The 19658-nt window shown below is 41.3% G+C and overlaps 2 protein-coding genes across 3 annotated transcripts; both read left to right on the top strand.

The window, feature by feature from the left end:
- Positions 1–3479: 3479 nt before the first annotated feature.
- LOC143100345 (lymphocyte function-associated antigen 3-like) lies at positions 3480–7296 on the top strand. Of its 2 annotated transcripts, none has more exons than XM_076263422.1 (6): positions 3480–3711; positions 4419–4485; positions 5108–5392; positions 5735–5977; positions 6162–6263; positions 6459–7296. In XM_076263422.1, exons 2-6 carry the CDS (start codon positions 4431–4433, stop codon positions 6602–6604), a joined length of 831 nt encoding a protein of 276 aa, XP_076119537.1. In that variant the 5' UTR covers positions 3480–3711; positions 4419–4430; the 3' UTR covers positions 6605–7296. The 2 variants fall into 2 exon arrangements, with proteins under 2 accessions (XP_076119537.1, XP_076119535.1); XM_076263420.1 differs by having other exon boundaries at positions 6456–7296.
- A 4760-nt stretch (positions 7297–12056) lies between these two features.
- Positions 12057–17535, top strand: LOC143099652 (SLAM family member 5-like). Its single transcript, XM_076262563.1, has 6 exons — positions 12057–12136; positions 12831–12922; positions 13388–13660; positions 15116–15352; positions 15557–15635; positions 17075–17535. Exons 2-6 carry the CDS (start codon positions 12874–12876, stop codon positions 17172–17174), a joined length of 738 nt encoding a protein of 245 aa, XP_076118678.1. The 5' UTR covers positions 12057–12136; positions 12831–12873; the 3' UTR covers positions 17175–17535.
- The last annotated feature ends 2123 nt before the right edge of the window (positions 17536–19658 follow it).

The following is a 19658-nucleotide window of genomic DNA, read 5'->3' as shown; positions in this document are numbered from 1 at the left end:
TCCTGTGCCTCTACTGTCTGCTGGGTACCCCTTTCCTTAACACATATGAACAGTATATAAAACCTAACTGCACCTACACTTTTAATGTAATTGTTTGTAGATCTTAGTGTTAATATTTCCTGCTTACTCTTTTAGCACCAAAGAAGTCCCTGATGTCTGTGTGCCCTTTCCTTTTCCTCTTAGTGTCTCTTTGAATAAAATAAAATAGTTTCATTAAGATAGTATCAGGGTTCTCAGATGAAACTACATTTATTGAACTAAAAACATGAAATAAATAATAGAATGTAAAAACAATACCAACCAATTAAAAACAAATTCAAATACATTTAGCCTAGGCTACTTGGGGTATTTTATGTTTCCACAGGTCCTCACTGATATTATGTAGGCTTAGCTACATCAGACCCTCTTGAGCATACCGGTAATATAAAAACACAGGATCTGTGCCAAACTAATTTCAAAAGGGCACAATAATTTATTCAAGATATAATGAGAATGGACACCTAGGCTATGGAGTTCATCTCCTTGGAAATGACAATTTTACCTCACCACAATGTAACGGTTTATTTCAATAGAGAATTACCTTGCCAAGGTCCTAACCAAGGTAACTAACCAAGGTCCACTTTACTAGCCTCAGTGGGTAAGTAAGTAGCAGGTAAGTAGCCAGTAATTCAATGTATGAAGAGGTGGCATGAGCTATGAAAGAACAAACACGTTTATAAATGAAGGTTGTATAATAACACATTTTCAACAAGCTAGACGTCAGTTAGCAACTTACATTTACCCATGCACGTCAGCAGCAAACCGAATTTAGCCTACTGGAGGAATTTACCTAGCGTTTTGTCATTCAATGTTGACACTTGCTCAGTTGCTTATAGCGCCACGGTGGTTAAAAATGGGACGGTCCACAATAGGGGTTTCTGAAATCGCTTTACATTAAAATGTTCCTACAGTGAAAATAGGAGTTGACTTGTATTGTAACTGTAATGATATTTTTTCACAATATCAGAAAAATTATCTGACCCCCCCAAACTGATATTTCTGTCTCTTTGGGTACCCCCCAGTACCCCCTGTAATTCGAACTATGCAATCAAGTACAAATAATGTACTACTGTCATATACGCTACTGCTCTTTCTCTCTTGAAATGCAATACTTCCATGTTAGTTTTTCCGGTTCTTCCTTCCTGAGGATGGTTTGTAGTGCTAGGTTTAATCAATTCAATTCAATTCAATTCATAAAGATATTGCTTATTGCTTATGTGAATATCTTTTTTTCTCGTTTTCCCTTCTTACCAAAAAACATCTGGGGGGCCGTAGGAAACCTGCTGGTGGGCCTGATCTGGCCCCTGGGCCTTATGTTTGACACCCCTGCTTAGACAGTCTTAGCTATTTTCTGTATACAAAATTCAGTCAGTCAAACTTTATATTTAGGCTGACATTCATTTTGACATTTCATTTGGAAATGAAAATATTCAGGTAAAATAAAAATATATTCCTTTTAAAGGGCCCTCTCCTCCATTGGGGCCCTAGTAATCAGTCCCACTTTTCCCCCAGTCCAACGCCCTGTGATCTGCTGAACTCCTTTCCAAATACAGTTTCTGATGGAATCACAGGCTAGGCCTACTTTGTGTTGTCTTCACCTTTGTTTTACCTCTTCCCTTTTATCTATATGAACTTCACACACAACTTTTGGACAGTTTTGCTTTTAACCATCAGATTAAAACCAGTATCATCATCAGATGGAGGTTTGAAGGGAGAGAGAGAAGGAGAGAGAGAGACAGAGAGAGAGTGATAACATAGCTGATAAGAGATCTCTAATGGAGTGCTGCTAGACTCACTGTGAGCATTCAGTTCTGCTGTGTGTTTATTGGGCTGTCCCACTCTTGGTCTAGCCTGGAATGTTGGTCAACATCCTGTCACGAATACTTGATGCATGATGCACTGTGCTACCGACGGTAGTTTCGCCAGAGCTAACAGGCTTGTTCTACTTGATGCAGATCTGCACATCTGACTTGATGTGATGCATGCTGGGTTGAACACAATGCATACTGGGATGGACGCAGTGCATACTGGTTAGAAATCCTGTCTGACTTCTGACAGCCGGAGAGGAACTTACCACCGTGTCACCATATCACATGACTTTAAAATCCCGCGGGAGTCTGAGCCAAAGTCAGTTTGTGCAGTTGGTTTTCCTCGGCTACACCAACATGGAACCGCCTCTGTTACGACATACCTTTCTCCTAATTGGTGTTCAGGCTTACAGACCAAAGATTCTAGAGCGGAGCATCTTTGGTTCAAATCTTGTTAACCGTTAGTAGATTTGTGTGGTTTCTTCTTCACATCAAATGGCATTTAATCTCCATCTCAATATCTTTCTGTGAATTCTTCATTCATTTCATTTTCGCCAAGATTGGAGACCAAAGCTCTCCCAACACTGCTATAAACAGGAAGAACTGCCTACACTGGTCGACACTCTCAATATGAAAATAATCCTGGGTATTCCTTTTTCCACTCCGCATTTCATCTGTGTCCACCCCTATACACTCCCCATCCAATCATCACCCACCCAGTTCTTTCTGTTTATGTCAGGAGATACATACTTCTACCAGAAAGACTCAGTAGACAGAATAGAATCAGTTGACAATTTAATTAGTAAAGGAACGGCTTGGATACAAGCATGATAGAGTCCTGAATAGGTAACAGTCTTTGGCGTAGGCCCCGTCTCGGATCCGTCCAGTGATGAGCGGATCTCGTCTCCTGCCGATGGATGAAGGCAGGGGCGGGGAGCTTACCCCCCCACGACGAGACGGGGACCAACTGGTGGCGGTGGCTGAAGGAAGATGATGTGGGACCGTGCCCGATGGACGTGGACTGCTGGCAGAGGTGGCTGGAGGGGAGGTGGAGGGGACGTCAAAGTCGGCGTACTGAGAAGCAAAAGCTGTGTTAGGTGGAACATATTTAAAGAGCCCACTGAATTCCTTTAGGCTAGCGCTGATTGAATGAGTGAATGATCAGATTGCAGGGCTTTCCCGAAAAGTAGGCAAAGCTATGATTGGCTCCAAGCATGGGAGGAGTAAAGCTACACTACGAGTCTTCCTAGTAGAACTTTCGCTGAAGCTATCATTTATTAGTGCACATTTGTTCCACTATTTTCATTCTGTAGCTTCATTCTATTCTTATAGTGCCACTTTGATATTGTTCCTACAGGAAATGTACAGAAACTTGGTAAGCAGGGAGTTCGATACCATTGCAAGATGAAGCTCTCTGAAACACTTAACTGTCTGTAACTAGTTATTGTTTTAAAAACACACAAAAAATATAATAAAACATACTCATAAAAAACATAATAGACACACAAACCATAGATATAGTTTTCTTCAACAATACCAGATTACACAGTTAAAGAGTGTGGTTTACACAAATATAGTTTACACTAATAACAGACACTCCCTCTTAGCATTCCTCACAGACTGGTTAGACTACATTTTTTATTCAAACCAACTCCATACTCTTTTACTTTCCCATTTGCTACGACACGACATATGGACTTTTAAGAAACATCACAATTTCTATATTCTATATTCCTGTAGAATAATCAATGGATTGTATGTTGGCACTGACATGTCTACTCTCTACCGACAACTCAGGAGATTCCTAATCAAATGAAAGCCTTTGCACACAGCCTCTCATTTCCATCAGTGTTATCCTTCTCAGGTAGGTGAATGAGTATAGTTTGTAATTTTCAATGTGCGCGATAACAGACTTCACGACATTCGGGTCGTTAAGTTAATGCACTTTGAGGCGTAAAGGCCACTCAGCTTTGCGCCGTGGCCGCATTAGGCTACCTCCTCCAACGTTTATTAACTTTTGCTATCCGAATTCTGTGTTGTCTATTATCCCTTACATACGCATTAACAACAGTACATATGATTTCTGTCATTTTCAGTAATGCATTCTCAGATTGTTTCGAAATACATAAGCAGGAACTAAATTTAAAGGGACACCAGGCAAGCCTGATGCTTTTAACGAAACTCCCCCTAGCGTCTGTACATGTCGATACGTGTGCGAGCCCTCCCTCGGTCTGAAGCTCTTTTCCTTTTCTTTGCACCTTATCAAGGGTTTTCGCTGCTTCTTCGCCGGCTCAGTCATTATACACACGTCACTCGCATTTTGTTAGCCTGCCTCTGTGCTGGGGATGCAGGATGTAAAATGATCCTGCTTCTCACGATGTCTGAGAAGGTCGGCGGGTACAATACACTGAACTTGCAAGCGGGATATTCTTGTGTAATGTGTCATTTAACCATATATCGACTTACGAAGATGATTAATTAACACGAAAATGTTGCCTGGTGTCCCTTTAATGAGAGGGAAAAAGATACAATTAGGAATCATTACATAACTAACCTTGTGTGACCTGGCAGGTATATCGGGAAATGAGTTTTATTCTGTCCGTACTGCTGCTTCAGTTACTGTCCGTCACCCACTCAGGTGAGTTCTTAGTGTTTTACTGTTTAGAAACATATTACTGACAACTGACCACATGAAATGATTTGCCCACCCCAAATGCAGTTCAAAGTGGCAAAGCTTTTGCATACCTCAGTGGTTTTAGAAGAGATCCCACCCCAAATGCAAAATAAGAATAGATTGTGTGGATTTTCTTATTGGTATGGCAGGCAGATCAGCAGGGACAGGGATAAGGACATGAATAGGGGAAGAGATGTGGCCAGTGTTTTGTGACAAATTGTGACAGGTTTTAAAACATGTTAACTCTTCCCTACTTATTAAACTGTAGTCCATGTGAAATATAGACCCTTTCAACTGCATAGCGCACAAACATGCACTCTTAAGGCATTTCCGCTGGCACAGAAAACAACATTGAGCTAATGGTAACTTAGCTAAAAAATTAAAACAAAAAGTCAAAATTTTGTAGAGCATTACAATGAAGTCTGATTCATTTTAGTTTCAAAGTATCTGCATCGGTTTTGGATGCTTCAACTGGAACCTCTAGGAACAAATCGAAAGGGTCTACAGTCACCTCCCTCTCCCTCACCCTCTTAGCAGCTCACTATTGCTCTAAACCCTGATGCTGTTTTAATATTCATCCTTTTAGATGTCATCCAAAAATACACTTTAAGGAGTGGTTCTGTTGAACTCATTGGACAGGTCCCAAATGTGCTTGTTGAGTCAGTCGTGTGGACACGCAACAAAGACAAAGTTGCAGATTGGGATAAGGGAGACATGACGCCAACATATTATCCTACATTAGATAAGACTGAACTCAACATGGACACATGGGCTCTGACCCTCTCTGACCTGCAGCCTACATGTAATGGTCAATATGCACTTCAGATCAATGGTATAGAAACAGCCAAGTCTTTTCAACTGATTGTACTAGGTAAGAGTTTTTATTTCTTTTTTTGGTTTATTGAAATGTCTGTGTGAATCTGAACATTTCATCCATCGCAAGGATCCTGTATTTTTCGACTTACAATAACTCAGTTGTCACACTTTAAAATGCTTGGGTATTGATAGGCAAACTGTATAAGCATATGATGTAAATAGATAATGATAATGAATTTGAATAGTTAAACAGGTGTTATACAGTATGTATTGTCATCAGTATGTAAAGTAAAATGTTATCTGTGAAAATAAATCTGTGTAATTGTGACTGGTGTGAATAGAAACTCAAACCAGATGAATAGCCTTTACATGAAGTGTCGTTCGTATGCCTCCTCAGAATCTGTTTCTGGGCCAAACATCAGCCCAAACTGTGACCTGAGGAGCTGCAACTTGACCTGTCAAGGAGCAGGTATTGATCACACTGAGTACAGCTGGACTGATAACCAAGGGAGAAACGAGAGAGGATCTGTGCTGAAGGTGGAGAAGACTGAGGGACTCGACAGGGTCTACACCTGCAACTTCAGCAATCCAGTGAGCTGGAAAACAAGCAGCATCAAAGAGAGAGAGCTGTTCCCTCCAGGTCAGATCACTCAACAACAAGCGTCATGTATTTTTATGTTTTCAAAAGTAAAATCTCTAGAACAATGATTCCCTGCTCTTGAAAAGATAAACTCAATGTTACATCTTCAAGGGAGGGGTGTCAAGGGAGTAACATGTGTTAAATGTTGATAATATTGAGAACATGTTGATCGTTTACTTTGCAGAAAGTACAGATGCTAACCTGTACATTATCCTGGGACCTATTGTGGGTGGGGCTGTCCTCATAGCTGCAGCTATTGGAATTGCAGTGTACATCAAAAAGAGAAGTATGCATGATATGGTGTCCGTGTCCGTTCAAACACTGATGGTAGAAAGAAGTTAATAAATGAGTAAACTTTCCTCTGTCAATTATGTGACAGTAGTTATCAGTGAGAATTCCAACAAATTTGAACGATGCATTCAGTTAAGTTGTTAACTGTTTCATGCAAACCTGAAATAACATGGAGTTTTAAATCCAGAAGTGCCGGATGGAGAAGAGCTGGGTGGACAAGTGCCTGGTGTAGAAGAGCCAGGATCAGCAGATGAAGCGAATGGAGAGGATGAAAACAGGCCATTACAACAACAGGCACTGCAACAACAAGGAATTCAATTGAATGCAATGCTATAAAAGAGCCAGATCCATTGAGGGTCATTATCCAGTATTTAAGTACCGGTACTGTTAAGTATCAAGGTCTTGACCCACGTTTTTGAAGTACTGTATTCCAAACAGTGGTGTGACATCCGAGCAGCCACAAAGAGATGGTATCCTGTGATTTGTCCTGCTGTCCTTGTTGTTGAACAATACCAAAGGTGCTATTTCTGTCAGAACTGAATTTATTGTCACACTAGCTGTGGATGCATGAAAGACCTTCTCATGAAATACACACATTATACACTTTTAAAAATAGCTAGATTTGTGCCTTTTACCTCTTGTAAACTCTTAATAGGGAGAGTGATTATTAAATGATTTCATGATTGTGTGTATTCTAGGGCAAATATAATGGGATGACAATGAAACGATAATGCAACGATGCCCAAACTCTTTGTGACGAAGGGTCAGTAGTTACATGCTGCAAATGCTGCTGTCATCACATTAATGAAGAATGATTTAGAATATATGTTTGTGTGACACATGAGGTGGTATTTCTTAAAGAGTGCTAGTTTATATACATATTTAAAATGTAAGATTGTTTAAATGTGCACACTTGTAAGTTATCCAGTATCATTTTATTGTATATTCTTTTATTTTGACATGGTTTTCTTTTATCCTTCCAGTATTTGATTGAAAGATTAAATCTATCCATCGATATCTAATTCTAACATTGGTCAGTGGATTTATTACTTACAAAGTGTTTGAAGATTATAAACCTTATGCAGTATTTACCAGTGGTGAGCAGTGGTTGTAACCTTCCCACTGCAGCCGATGGATAGCCAAGCCTAATTAATGACATGAGGCAGTACTCCACAGCAATCCACATTGGCTGGACACAGACCACCACAACGTGTGCTGAATGCTGTGCCCTCTCATGCCGCAGCTCTCTGTTGGTTGTAGCCTTGCCATAGCAGCCATTGGATAACCAAGCCAAATTGTATATTTTGGCCCTTGGTTAAAATATAATGTATGTTATTTTGGACAATAGCATCTGCTATAAACATAAACATAAGGGACCGTTCGTTATTTATAAACGGGGTCACCGGAGGAAAATAGGGGAGGGTCATGTCTTTTTATTCTTTGTTGAGGCGAGGGTCACCTAACTTTTTTTGTCCAGGAGGGGGGGGGGTCACCCATCTTTTGTATTAATGAAAACAGGAAAAAATCAAAGTGGCTTGTTTGATTGTTGATTTCTGTCGCCATATAACGTTCTCTTTCGTTCCATAGCTCTGTCAATATTGAACAATGAAAATAAGGGAGATTTCCCGGGTTTCTCACGCAAAATACGGAAAATGAGCGAACGCTGCTTTCACATCTTGCCCACTTTGCTCCTCCTCCCCCTCCTGCTGCTCTGCTGTGATTCGTTGTTGTGTCGTCACGTGACTCACTGACACAACGCGCAGAGGAGCAGTGAGGCTGAATGAGAGATCAGGATGGCCGAGAGGAAAATACGTTTTGTGTGGAGCTATTTTGCAACTTGAGATACGTGTAAAAAGAGCATTCGATACTGTGGCAACACTACAACCTATACAAACACTTAAAAACACATGTCAAGGAAAATGCTGAGCTACAAAAACGAAGAAATGAGGAGGAAAATCCATCCACTTCCAGACCCCCGGCACAGAGACAGAGTTCGTTGGGAGAGTCATTTCAGAGAGGCAGAGAATACCCAGGTAGCTTGTAAGAGTAGGCTAATATTATGTTAGCATGTCATATCCTGTCTTCAGTTAGTGTGATTGCTCAAGAATAAGACATCGCGAAGCTAAGAGCAACCTGACGAACTTTAATTCTTACATTTAGACCTGGGCTGTATTCACTTATCCTGCGCGCCCCCTCTAACATTAGATAGATGTAGTAGAGGCCTACTACAGCCTAACGGTGTGCTAATATAATGTCCATTGTCTAGCATGGCAAAAACCTTTGAGCTGTTGTCTAAGATAACAACTGGCTCGTCCATATGCTTGCATATAGGCTATCATGCACTCCTGATTGCTTCCATCTAGTCAAGCATGTCCATCATTACCGCATATATTGATAAACTAGAAAATAAACATGAATGTTGTTGAGCAATCACACACATTTTGTTGTAGGCCTAGTATAGATCAGACGTTCAAATAATATATGCAGCCCATTGAAACGTGTTATCTAAACATAGTATTTTTTGTTCATGTGACCTGCTATATTTAGGCTAAATTAAAACCAGAAAAAAGGGAGAGATTTTTGTTATTCGTTATTTATTTATTTGTTAAAAAGGCTGTACAATTTGGTTTGCATTTATTCTACAGTGCTTAATAACTAATAATTCTGTGCACTTCAATACATTAATAAAAACATATTGCCTAAAGAATTGATCATTCATTCACCTCAGAAATAATGACATCCTGCTCTCCCCTACACAAAAGTATTTAGTGAAAAAAGTAGTGAAAAAAGTATCGTATTGGTATCGGTATCGGCAATACGGACCCTATATGTATTTGGTATCGAATCGATACCAAATTTTGCAGTATCGCCCACCACTAATACAGGGGGATTTCTTTGGCTCTTAGCCTGGCAGGTGCGCACGTAGACATAGCCTACGGCCGAACACTGCAAGCGCCAATGAATCGTGCTCTCACAACAACCACGTCGTTAACTTAAATAGGCCTACTGTAGGTTAACATCACTCTGAGTTCGCATTCAAGCAAGCAAAACGATGATTTGAATACATCTGTTTCTCTGGAAGGGCAAGGGGTAACAACAGGACAACACAGAGACAGGCCAGAATGCAGGACTAATGTTATGAGAGTATTACAGTAATATGGGATATTCTACGGGAAAATATTAAAACGGCAAGACAGCGGGGAAAAGTTAAAATGATAGGCCTAAACCCGGAAAAAGTTGGCTTGTTAGGTATTTTTCGGTCCCTGTGATTATTTGTGAAATTGTGCAAACGGTCTTTTCAAGTCATTTGAGAAGGAAGGAGTGTAGCAAGCTCCCAAATTGACGCTCGTCTGAGAAATTGAGTTTTGGATAATGTTCAGCTTCGGCAGCTTTACAATGACTGAGGAAGCCTAGAGACGAGTCCATAGCAACAAGTTCATGTGTTGAATTTGTTATTACCCAGTGTGCTTTGTTGAATGGTCTCAATGTTTTATTGTTTTATTTCATGTGAATACTTACTAGAGGAGTAAATTATTTCAAGTAGGCTAATGCAGTTGCAGGAAGTGTGCATTTAGTTCCCATGCTTATTGTGTTTCCACAACAATGTTAGTGAGTAAATCTACAGAAATGGCCACCATCTTGGTGAAGTGTGATGTGTAAGATCAGAAAGCAGAGGGTGAGTTTAGAAGAATTGCATAAGTCGATGTGTTTTCATAGCGCTCCATAGCGCTAGTATCGACGATTGCTCGGGGAGGGTCATGTCATTTTTGGAAAAACTGATGGAGGGTTGTTGAAAATTTTCTTACAAGCAGGGGAGGGTCATGCAACTTTTGATTGAAGCACTCAAAATCCCTCCGGTGACCCCGTTTATAAATAACGAACGGTCCCTAATCAAATGCGACTCCCCCCCCCCCCCCCCCCCCCCCCCCGAGTAACCCATTGGTTTAGTCCAACTAGGTATGCCTTGACTGGCTATGATGGACACCTGGACAAGTGCCTTTTGTGAGAAATCAAGTGGAACATCCATGTGATTTTCTCAACTCTGCATATTCTGCCCTGTTGCATGGTAAATCATGGTGTTATTACATTCATGTGAAGAGTACACAGTGTGACTTACTCAGCTTTAATGACTGTATACCGTTCAATGACTGTAGCATTCTGAACTGAAATGGCTGTAATTTACAAACCGTTGTACGAGTATACGAGTAGGCCTATGGTGAGGGTGGTTTACCAGACCAAACTTCCTCTTTTAGCTCAGCACGTATGTCTGTGGTTTTTAACCGACCGTGTTAAGCCAAATGTTTGGTACTTGCTTCTGAGATTCCTTTTCTCTAAATCCATTCCATGTATGTGGTTTATTCTTAGTGTGTAGGTCTTTACATTTGGAGTAGGCTATATCAAAAGGAAATGGTATCAGAGGTGTGAGCTGGTGTAGCCTACTCATGGCTACGCTGGCCCTCGACTGCTGTTTAAGCACCTCTGGGATTTTGATAGAATGTTTTAATTTATCTATTAACCAAGGTTTATAAATTCATTATAATTCACATTTCAAGCTTATAGAGATGGTGAAGGTCAGACTGTTATGGCTTCTCTATCAATGTAGAGTATGACTGCAGTGTGTAGGAAGGACTGCTGGAGGCGCTTGGTCCTGGCAGGGGGTATGATAGGGTAGCACTGCCTCTCATTTGCCTACCAGTGCAGTGTAGTCTGGTTGGAGGGAGCTCATGTAATGGATGGAATGGAGGTTTGTCTTTGCTTTGTGGTCCACCTGTCGTGAGTTGAGTTGTGTTCCTCTGAGAGTTGAGATTTGTAAGTTGTGGGACAGAGTGAGAGGAAGAGAAAGGAGGAAGGTGGAGGGAGAGAGAGAGGGAGGTGGAGGGAGAGTGGGAGGTGGAGGGAGTGGGAGGTGGAGGGAGAGAGAGAGGGAGAGAGGAAGGTGGAGGGAGAGAAAGGAGGAGGGAGGTGGAGGGAGAGAGAGGGAGGGTGGGAGGTGGAGGGAGAGAGGGAGGTGGAGGGTGGGAGAGTGGGAGGTGGAGGGAGAGAGAGAGGGAGAGTGAGGTGGAAGGAGAGAGAGAGGGAGAGTGGGAGGTGGAGGGAGAGCGGGAGGTGGAGGGAGAGAGAGGGAGAGTGGGAGGTGGAGGGAGAGGAGCATGAGGGGGTGAACAAAGATGGCTACATCTGAACAAGGCAGGAAAAGATCTATGGGAACACGGGAACATTCTCAAAACTCTAAATCTATTGCAAAGACCTGTATCACGTCCCATGTACCATGTTCATCTGAATTCAGAACGGCCAGGAAGGTTATTACCCTTGTGGTTCCAAATCGCTTCCTGTGCTGGTAAGACACGAGATCCTGGGGGTGCGGTCAGCTGCTACTTAGCTACTTAGAAAATGTAGCTTGAATGTAGCCTAAAAGAAGCTTAAAGGTCTAGCAATTGTTCATATAGATCTCGCACACAACGCTTCCTGTGCTAGTACTGTAAGATACAAGATCATGTGGGTGTGTGTGTGTGTGGTTGGGGGGGTTGTGACATGCACATAAAGCATTGTACATGACAAGCTCAGAAAGATACAATTTAGTGATAACCTCACAGACATGAGGGGGGGGGGGGGGGGTGGACAGGAAACAAGACCAAAAAGCTGGTTCAGACAGGATTCATGTTGAATGGGTGTTTGAATGAGAAGGAGAGAGGAGGGGGTGGAGTGTCTTTGAGGCCTGATGCATGAGGAGGGACACACACAGCACAATCAGCACACTCTTGGCTGAGCCGACCACAGAGACAGTAACACATGCACGGAAGATCACACAGGCCGGTGACAGCATCACACCTTCCATTCCTCATTCCGCAGTAGGTCTACATCAAATCTGTAAGTGTCTGAGATGTAGAGTTACTGGTTGACAATGTCTGTGTGAAAAGTTCTTGTTTAAATTCAATGACTTCCTTCTGGTAGGGCTTTCCTTTGATTATCTGATAGTGCAACTCACATCTGTGTGAATAGAGGTCATATCAGTCCATTGTTTTTATTGTGTTTGTGTGTGTGTGTGTGTGTGTGTGTGTGTGTAGGGGGGTAAACTTTTTTTCCATTTATGTGTGTGATTTTATTTGCACATACAACCATTTCAAGTCTATGTGTACGTATTTGTGTGTTCTTGCCCCGGTGAAAATTCTGTATAACTGTGCAAAAGATGAATGTGTGGTGAAGATGGCATTGCTGTTGAAGGATTCTCTCTCTCTCTCTCTCTCTCTCATCACGCAGAACAGCTGCGTCATTTTGCAATCACACTGGTGAGGGAAGAGGTCTTGCGGGGAAAGGAGGATGTGGGTGATTACAGTAGCCTATCTGAAAGTGTAGCTCACATCAGTGTGAGAGAGTTCATATCAGTCCATTGTTTGTATAGCTCTGTGTGTGTGTGTGTCCCAACTCTGTCAATTTTTTTTTAGCATTTATTCTGAAGTGTTACATGAGATTATGGTGAGAGAGAGAGAGAGAGAGAGCGAGAGAGCGGAGAAATTAGTGATGTTTACAGTTGCCAACTTCTCCTGTCTGTGTGGTCATGCAGGTGCTGTCCCAGCTGTGATAGATCGAGCAGAGACACACCCAAGATGACCATCCTGTTCCTGTTGGTCTTGACTAGACTCATCAGCACTGGAAGTAAGACCCACTCCTCCTCAGTCATCCCTCCCTCCCTTTCTCCATCTTCCTTTCACATTTTCATCCCCCACTCCCTTACCCCTTTTATCGCCTGTGTGTGTATGTGTGTGTGTGTAATGTGTGTGTGTGTTGGCATGTTATTGGAAAGATGAGCACAAGGTAGAAAACATGTCAGTGTAACACTAGAGTGTGGAAGGAGATACAGCATTTCTTACAACATCTCTTATCACCCAGTTACTCATATCTGGACTGTGGCTCTTGGCTACTTCGGGTTGTTATCTTTGATGTGGTGTTTTACTATTACTTTTGTTTGCATATTGGTCCTAGAATTGATCAACATGAACATCAACATGTTTATCTCATGTTAAGTTGATTTCCATTGTGATCTCCTGTGTTATTGAGACACAGAGCAGTCCATGTGGTTGTTAGACCTGCAGTTAACTTTACTCTAATCCTGTTCTACAGATGCTGATGTGCATGGAGGGAGAGGACAATCCATCACTCTGCCTGTAGACAAACCAAACGTACATTTAGACAATGTTCAGTGGATACACAACAACACAGTCATTGCTCATTTGTATCAAGGGGAGCCACCAGCGTGCCTTCATGACAACATGGTGCTGGACGATAAAACATTTTCTCTAACCATATCAGACCTTCAGCTGAATGCTACGGGCTCATACAAGTTTAATGCAGACGGCCTTGACACAGCACTTGTCTACCAGGTTGTTGTTTTTGGTGAGTAAGATTTGTGAGTTGTTTGTTTGTTTGTTTGTTTTTAAAGCAACACAATTTCTTTAACCTAGAGATGACTTCAAACTCATGTTGATGTTCCACTGACTTAGTAGTGGTGACAATGATGTCTGTCATTGTTACTGTGTGCCTGGAATACCTAGTATACCTAGTATTGCACTATCTAACTCATACATGGGCAACATACGGCCCGCGGGCCACATCCGGCCCGTGGGCTTTCCCTGACCGGCCCGCGCAAGGTCCGTGAAAGAACAAGTCAAGAGCCTAGCATAGAGATAATGCATGCAAATCAATATCGTTGTTTTTATTTTGAAAGCGACTGCTATTTGTACGCCCATACATTTGTGCGTGGATGCATAGCCTACGACGTAAACACCCTCACTGATGTGCTGGTGAATAGAATTTATGCTTCTGCGTCGACACAATGCAGTTGCCTTTACGTCGGCGTAAACCTTTCAAAGTTTTGTGTCTCTATGTCGCTGCTCGTTGGCGATACGAAGTGTTCATTTCAAAAAGTTACTGGCAGATAGACACTTTACAATCGGATAACCCCATAATTGTAACCAAAATATGTCTGAGTTTATTTGCAAAGCTTATGTTAGCGAACTAGTATGATGCTACTACCCACAGGTTGCTTGAAGCAGCCGGCTCAACACACAGAGCGAGTTGACCAATCACAGTTATGTGCATAAAGTTAAAGCAAAAACATAGCCTACATTTTTAAAATAGTTTTCTTTGTGCATGTTGATTAACTAATAACCTACTATTTTCGTAGTCTAATTCTGCATAGAGTTAATTTAATGATGGTAATGATTTAATGATATTGCTGAGTGTTGATGAAATGGTGGCACAGGCCTATCGGTTGTACTGACTTCTTCACATTTTCATGACCTAGCCTAATTATTGTAGTACTTTTTTTATATCAGTCTTTGAAAACTGGAAAAAATGTCAATGTCAAAAAATCATTTTCGAGAATGAGGATTAAATACTGGACATAGATTAAATATTGCTGTTTTTCCTTTGTCTCCCTCACATTTTCATCTGTTCTTACGACTAGTAGCCTAAACAAAACCATATGATTTACTTAATGTTATACAAGAACAGAATAGAATTGAACAGAATTGAGTTCAGACTTGAGTTCGGTATTTTGGGTCCGGCCCTCCTCAACAGTCCCAGTTTGTCATGTGGCCCCTTGGGGAAATTAGTTGCCCACCCCTGATCTAACTTATACTGTGCAAGTAATGCCACCTAGTGGCCACTTTGACGGACTGGCTATACCTTTAGAGCTGTGTTCCAACACTGAAAAATGACAATAGCCTAAAGATGTTGAAAATGGATGACAATGAATAAGTAGCAACTCTTGTATTGTGTTGCTTTAATATTAGAAGTTCACTGTAAGTGAGTCTAGGCAAACATTACATGAGTTTTACATTTTTGCAGATCTTGTCCAGAAGCCCATTATTATTCCACACTGCAACTCCACTAGCTGCACCCTAAACTGTACAGGGGCGGATAATGAAAACACTGAGGTCAGCTGGACAGATAACAAAGGTGGAAAGGAGTCTGGTCCAGTTTGGGTTGTGGAGAGGAGTGAACATCTGAATGTGATCTACACCTGCAACTCCAGTAATCCAGTGAGCTGGAAGACCAACAGCATCTCCGTGAGAGAGATGTTAGGTTAGTGAAGAGACTATGTCTGAGTTTTCGAGAATGCCCTTGTATGATGTTCTAGAATATCATGGGGGAAATCTAAAGCCTGCCACACTCCAGTACTGAAATGGTGGTGTCAACATATTCTAAAATAACCCTGACAGAGCAGCACATGTCATCACAATATGTAAAAGACAGAGGTGTTTACTTAATGATATTATTTATTTTCAGAATCCATTGGCAGAAAACATTTTATGGTTTGGGTAACATTGGCCCTCCTCACACTAGTGAGCTCACTACTAATTTGGAGGTATGTTTACTACTGTTTTGCTCATTGCAACAGATATGTTTAGGAGCTTAGAAAGAATCCCGCACACTGGCCATTTTGCAAGCAATTATTTATTTAGCAAATACAACGTTTCGGTCTTACACCTTCATCAGGTAAATTCAAATATGTTTATAAATGTACAGGGTTGGGTCAGATTACTTTAAAATGTAATCCATTACTGACTACAAATTACATGGCAATTTTTGTAATCAGTAACGTAAACAGTGTGATTACCAAAAACATGTAACGTAATCTGATTACTTTAGGATTACTTTTAGATTGCTTCAATAAATATGTCCCTTAAGAAAAAGACACCACCACTGAATTGATGAAAGAATTCTCATTCTATTTTTCTCTTTATTATTTCATTACATCTAAGAAATCTCTTTGCTCTGAGTAAAGCATTCCTGTGTGAATTAACTGATCTTTTCCTCCAAAAATCTTAATGTAGCCCCTTGTTTTAGTGTTACCATTTACTTTGAGGTCACCAGGTCCCATTGTCTGAAAAACACCCAAAACTTATACATTTCTATAGCTATTCTCCACTTTGGGGGTGGTGTTTTGGTGGTTGAAATTTTCACCCCATCCCAAAATTGATCACTTAGTCATCATGGATGTGATCATGGATCACTATTCTCCAAACATGCACAACTCAGCTTAACCTTTAAGGGCACACCTGGACAATGCATTTAGCTTTCGCTGGATTTTTTTGACCCAGGGACATGGCCTGAGATTGAATGACACCATGTCCATTTCAATTGTGGGGGTGAGAAAATTATTCCTTTGGGATGTTTTTCAACCAGGGGGACCTGGTGACTTTCTCAAAGTAAACGGTAACACTAAAACAAGAGGCTACATTAAGATTAGGAGGAAAAGATCAGGCAATGTGCCAAGAGACCTGTCCCAATAGTAAATAAGTTAGTACGTAAGTATAGATACTCTTTTGATCCCGTGAGGGAAATTTGGTCTCCCAATCCGTGAATTAGTGAAGCACACAATGAGCACACAGTGAGGTGAAGCACACACCAACGGCACTTCAGCCGTGGATGTGGGCATGGGAGAGCAGTGCTCAACCACTTCCCCCGCCCACATTTTTTCTACTGGTCAAATCGGCAAGCCCAAAGCTTGTCAAATTAAAAGATAGCTAGGCTATAATAAAAAAGTTGCATTGTTTGCATGATAAATTTAATCAGTTAATCCCCAACAATGTAACTGTAATCATTTTTTATTGTAATCTGGGCTGATTATAGTTACTTGATTTTTGTAATCTGATTACGTAATCCAGATTACATGTAATCCGTTACTACCCAACCTGTAAATGTATTACAGTAGCATTGCAAACTCTTTTATATCATTCTGGAAAATAGGAATAGAGTATTTTGGGCAAGACGTAGTGATGTCATATGTTTTGTATGCTAAAGGTGCTGTGTCAGGCGGAAACCGATTGATGGAGTTGGCCACAGCTGGATGGGTCTACACTTCTTTCCTGTGACCAAACAGGTCTCCACCGTTCCTGTCTAACTGGGACGGCTACACCAGCCAAGAGCGTCTCTGCCTGGGTGGTCATCGGCCAGAAAGGTCACCATTGCAGCTCCCCAACAGCAGTGGCCTGAGAGCCCGGGTGTGTTGGAGGAGTGAAGCCGCTGGCCAACAAGGCCGTGCTCACACGTTGGGGATCTTTAGCATCTTCAGCTGACATCAGGGACTCTCTGTTAACAGCTTGGAGACTCAACACTGAGGGTCCTCAGTGCCATCAGGAGTCCCCTACCCTGCTATTGTGTCCAGCCCTGATGATTTAGAGACTGTGGCTCCTGACAGGACGGTGCTCTCCACTGTGTCGTGGGCTCATATCAATGAGCCTCAGGGGCTAAGTGAGTGAATGGTTCAGGACACTGTCCGACTGTTTTCCTGGCCTCCTTAAGAGGGGCCTTGGGAGCAACTAGGGCTGCACGATTACCTGCAGGGTTCCCGCGGATCCTTAAAAAGTCTTAAAAAGTCTTAAATACAACTTTCGGTTTTTAAGGCCTAAAAAAGTCTTAAATTGTATGGGATGTCTTGAATTTTTGAAAGGGAGGTATTAAATTTGCGTATGGGACCGCCAGCAAGTGCAAGAGCGAGTGAAATGTCTCTATCCGGTTTTTCGTGTATTTAAAACGCAATTGTATAAGTGACTATAAGGCAACGGGAGGAAGTGTAGTGGTTACAGAGTGAAGATGTTTTCACGGGTGTGGTTAAAGGTGTGAAAACGGTAATAATATGTACAAATATGCCCAGGGTTGCCAACTTTGGGTGTTTGGCTGGAGTGAGATTTTGTGAAGTCATAGTGCGTGTGCGTTAAATTTTTCCCTAAACCTAATTTTAAAAATGTCTGTCCCCAGACTTTTTTGCTATGTACAGTATAATCCATGATTTAAGTTTCTTCAAAATGTACAATTATTGATTGCACTTGAAAACAAGACCAGTGTTTTAACCCTGTGGCATGGAAGGATTATGAGCCACTGGGCCCCTGGGCACAGACATGAAAAGGGCCCCCCTGCCCACCTGAAAAAGGTAGTAGCTTAGTAGAAAAAAAATGAAAAATAACCCCTTAAATTATGACTTCTGGCGAGTTTTGTGGAAAGAAATTGACAGATTGAGACTTATGAATGTGTGTATGAGTGTACGTATGTATCAGGGATGCAAATAGCCTAAAATATTTTTTTCCACCTACCATTGTGGCTGGTGGATTCCAAAGTCTACCAGCCACTAGAGATACAGTATGAACATTTGATGAAAAATCATGACCAAAATGATCACGGTTATTGGTATTGCAATATGATTAAAATGTGGTGACTTTTCTTCTAAACCTACCATCAATGTTGGACAGAACTCATAATTGGCCTGCCCTTCATGCCCAGTAGCAAAAAATCTAAAGGTCAACAGAACAGCTATAGTGTCATAAAAGTCGTGTGGCTCCTTTAAGACCCAATCCACTGGTGTGAGTTCTGGAGCCATCCAACTTTATCTAACTCTATACTATCCTACATCATCTGATTTTAATATTATGTTTAGGCTACAGTATATTTAACATTTAACATTTATTTTCTATTTGGCCTGTTATGAAATTATGCATTGACCAATATAAGCACACTTTTTAAGACACTTAAATACATGCATGCTTAGCATTTTGTGAAAACAAATCATTATGGCTACTACATCCACAAACTCTTAGCCATGAGCTATATATCCTCTGATTTTAATATTTACACATATGTAGGTATTTAAGCACAGCTCAGTTTTAAGACACTTAAAGCCCAAAATTGGAGACCATATAGAAATTTGCTACCATTTCAAAACCGGATTACTCTGGAACGGCTTATTGTACAGGGGATTGCATTACACCTTTGTGTTCGGTAAGGTCTGCTGTTTATGTTTACGGTTTGTCATGTGTGGAACGAAAAGTTTGTGAGATATTCCTCCTATAGGAATTGAAATGAGCGCAGAGCTATAGTAGCCTAATATGATTATTTCTTGAAAGTTAATTTATTTTTCTCGCGAACCGTTTATCGCAGCAAATAGCGGCTATAGCACCTTATAAAAGATGAGAAAAAGTTATTTCATGTGATGTCTGTGAGGCTACTTCGCGAGTAGTTCCTATAAGAATGGGCGGCCACAATTTATGTTGGTCTGCCTCATGTCTAAAGCAGCATGTTCCGTGAAGGTGCCGCGGACCGGATTAAAATAGCCTGGTCAGCGAATCAACAATCAGAGAAAACTGCGCTGAGAACGTTGTAGGCGGATATTAGACCTACCTGCTGTTGGTCTAGACATATCTATGCCTTAAACTCGTATCCTGTCATTTAGAAACAATGCTGTGGTCTAGTCTAGTCATCAACAAAAAATGAACGGATTGCAAAAAAAAATTATGGATTTGGCGTGACATTTCTTGAGCGTGCGTGAGAGCGTGAGATTGGTGCTGAAAGCGTGAGTGTCACGCCAGATGCGTGAGAGTTGGCAACCCTGTAT

The sequence above is a fragment of the Alosa pseudoharengus genome, unplaced genomic scaffold (assembly GCF_046254945.1).
Source record: "Alosa pseudoharengus isolate Yale_2024_CS ecotype anadromous, Long Island Sound unplaced genomic scaffold, YU_APseudo_1.1 YU_APseudo_1.1_scf_3, whole genome shotgun sequence".
Taxonomy (NCBI): Eukaryota; Metazoa; Chordata; class Actinopteri; order Clupeiformes; family Clupeidae; genus Alosa; species Alosa pseudoharengus.
This window is presented reverse-complemented; position numbering and strand designations above follow the sequence as displayed.

Bases quoted from the DNA above. Each gene is read 5' to 3' on its own strand.
- LOC143100345 (XM_076263420.1), top strand. From the start codon at position 4,431: ATGAGTTTTATTCTGTCCGTACTGCTGCTTCAGTTACTGTCCGTCACC. The intron at 5,393-5,734 runs GTAAGAGTTTTT...ATGCCTCCTCAG, and splicing joins TTTTCAACTGATTGTACTAG to AATCTGTTTCTGGGCCAAAC. The intron at 6,264-6,455 runs GTATGCATGATA...TTTTAAATCCAG, and splicing joins AGTGTACATCAAAAAGAGAA to AAGTGCCGGATGGAGAAGAG.
- LOC143099652 (XM_076262563.1), top strand. From the start codon at position 12,874: ATGACCATCCTGTTCCTGTTGGTCTTGACTAGACTCATCAGCACTGGA. The intron at 12,923-13,387 runs GTAAGACCCACT...CCTGTTCTACAG, and splicing joins TAGACTCATCAGCACTGGAA to ATGCTGATGTGCATGGAGGG. The intron at 15,353-15,556 runs GTTAGTGAAGAG...ATTTATTTTCAG, and splicing joins CTCCGTGAGAGAGATGTTAG to AATCCATTGGCAGAAAACAT.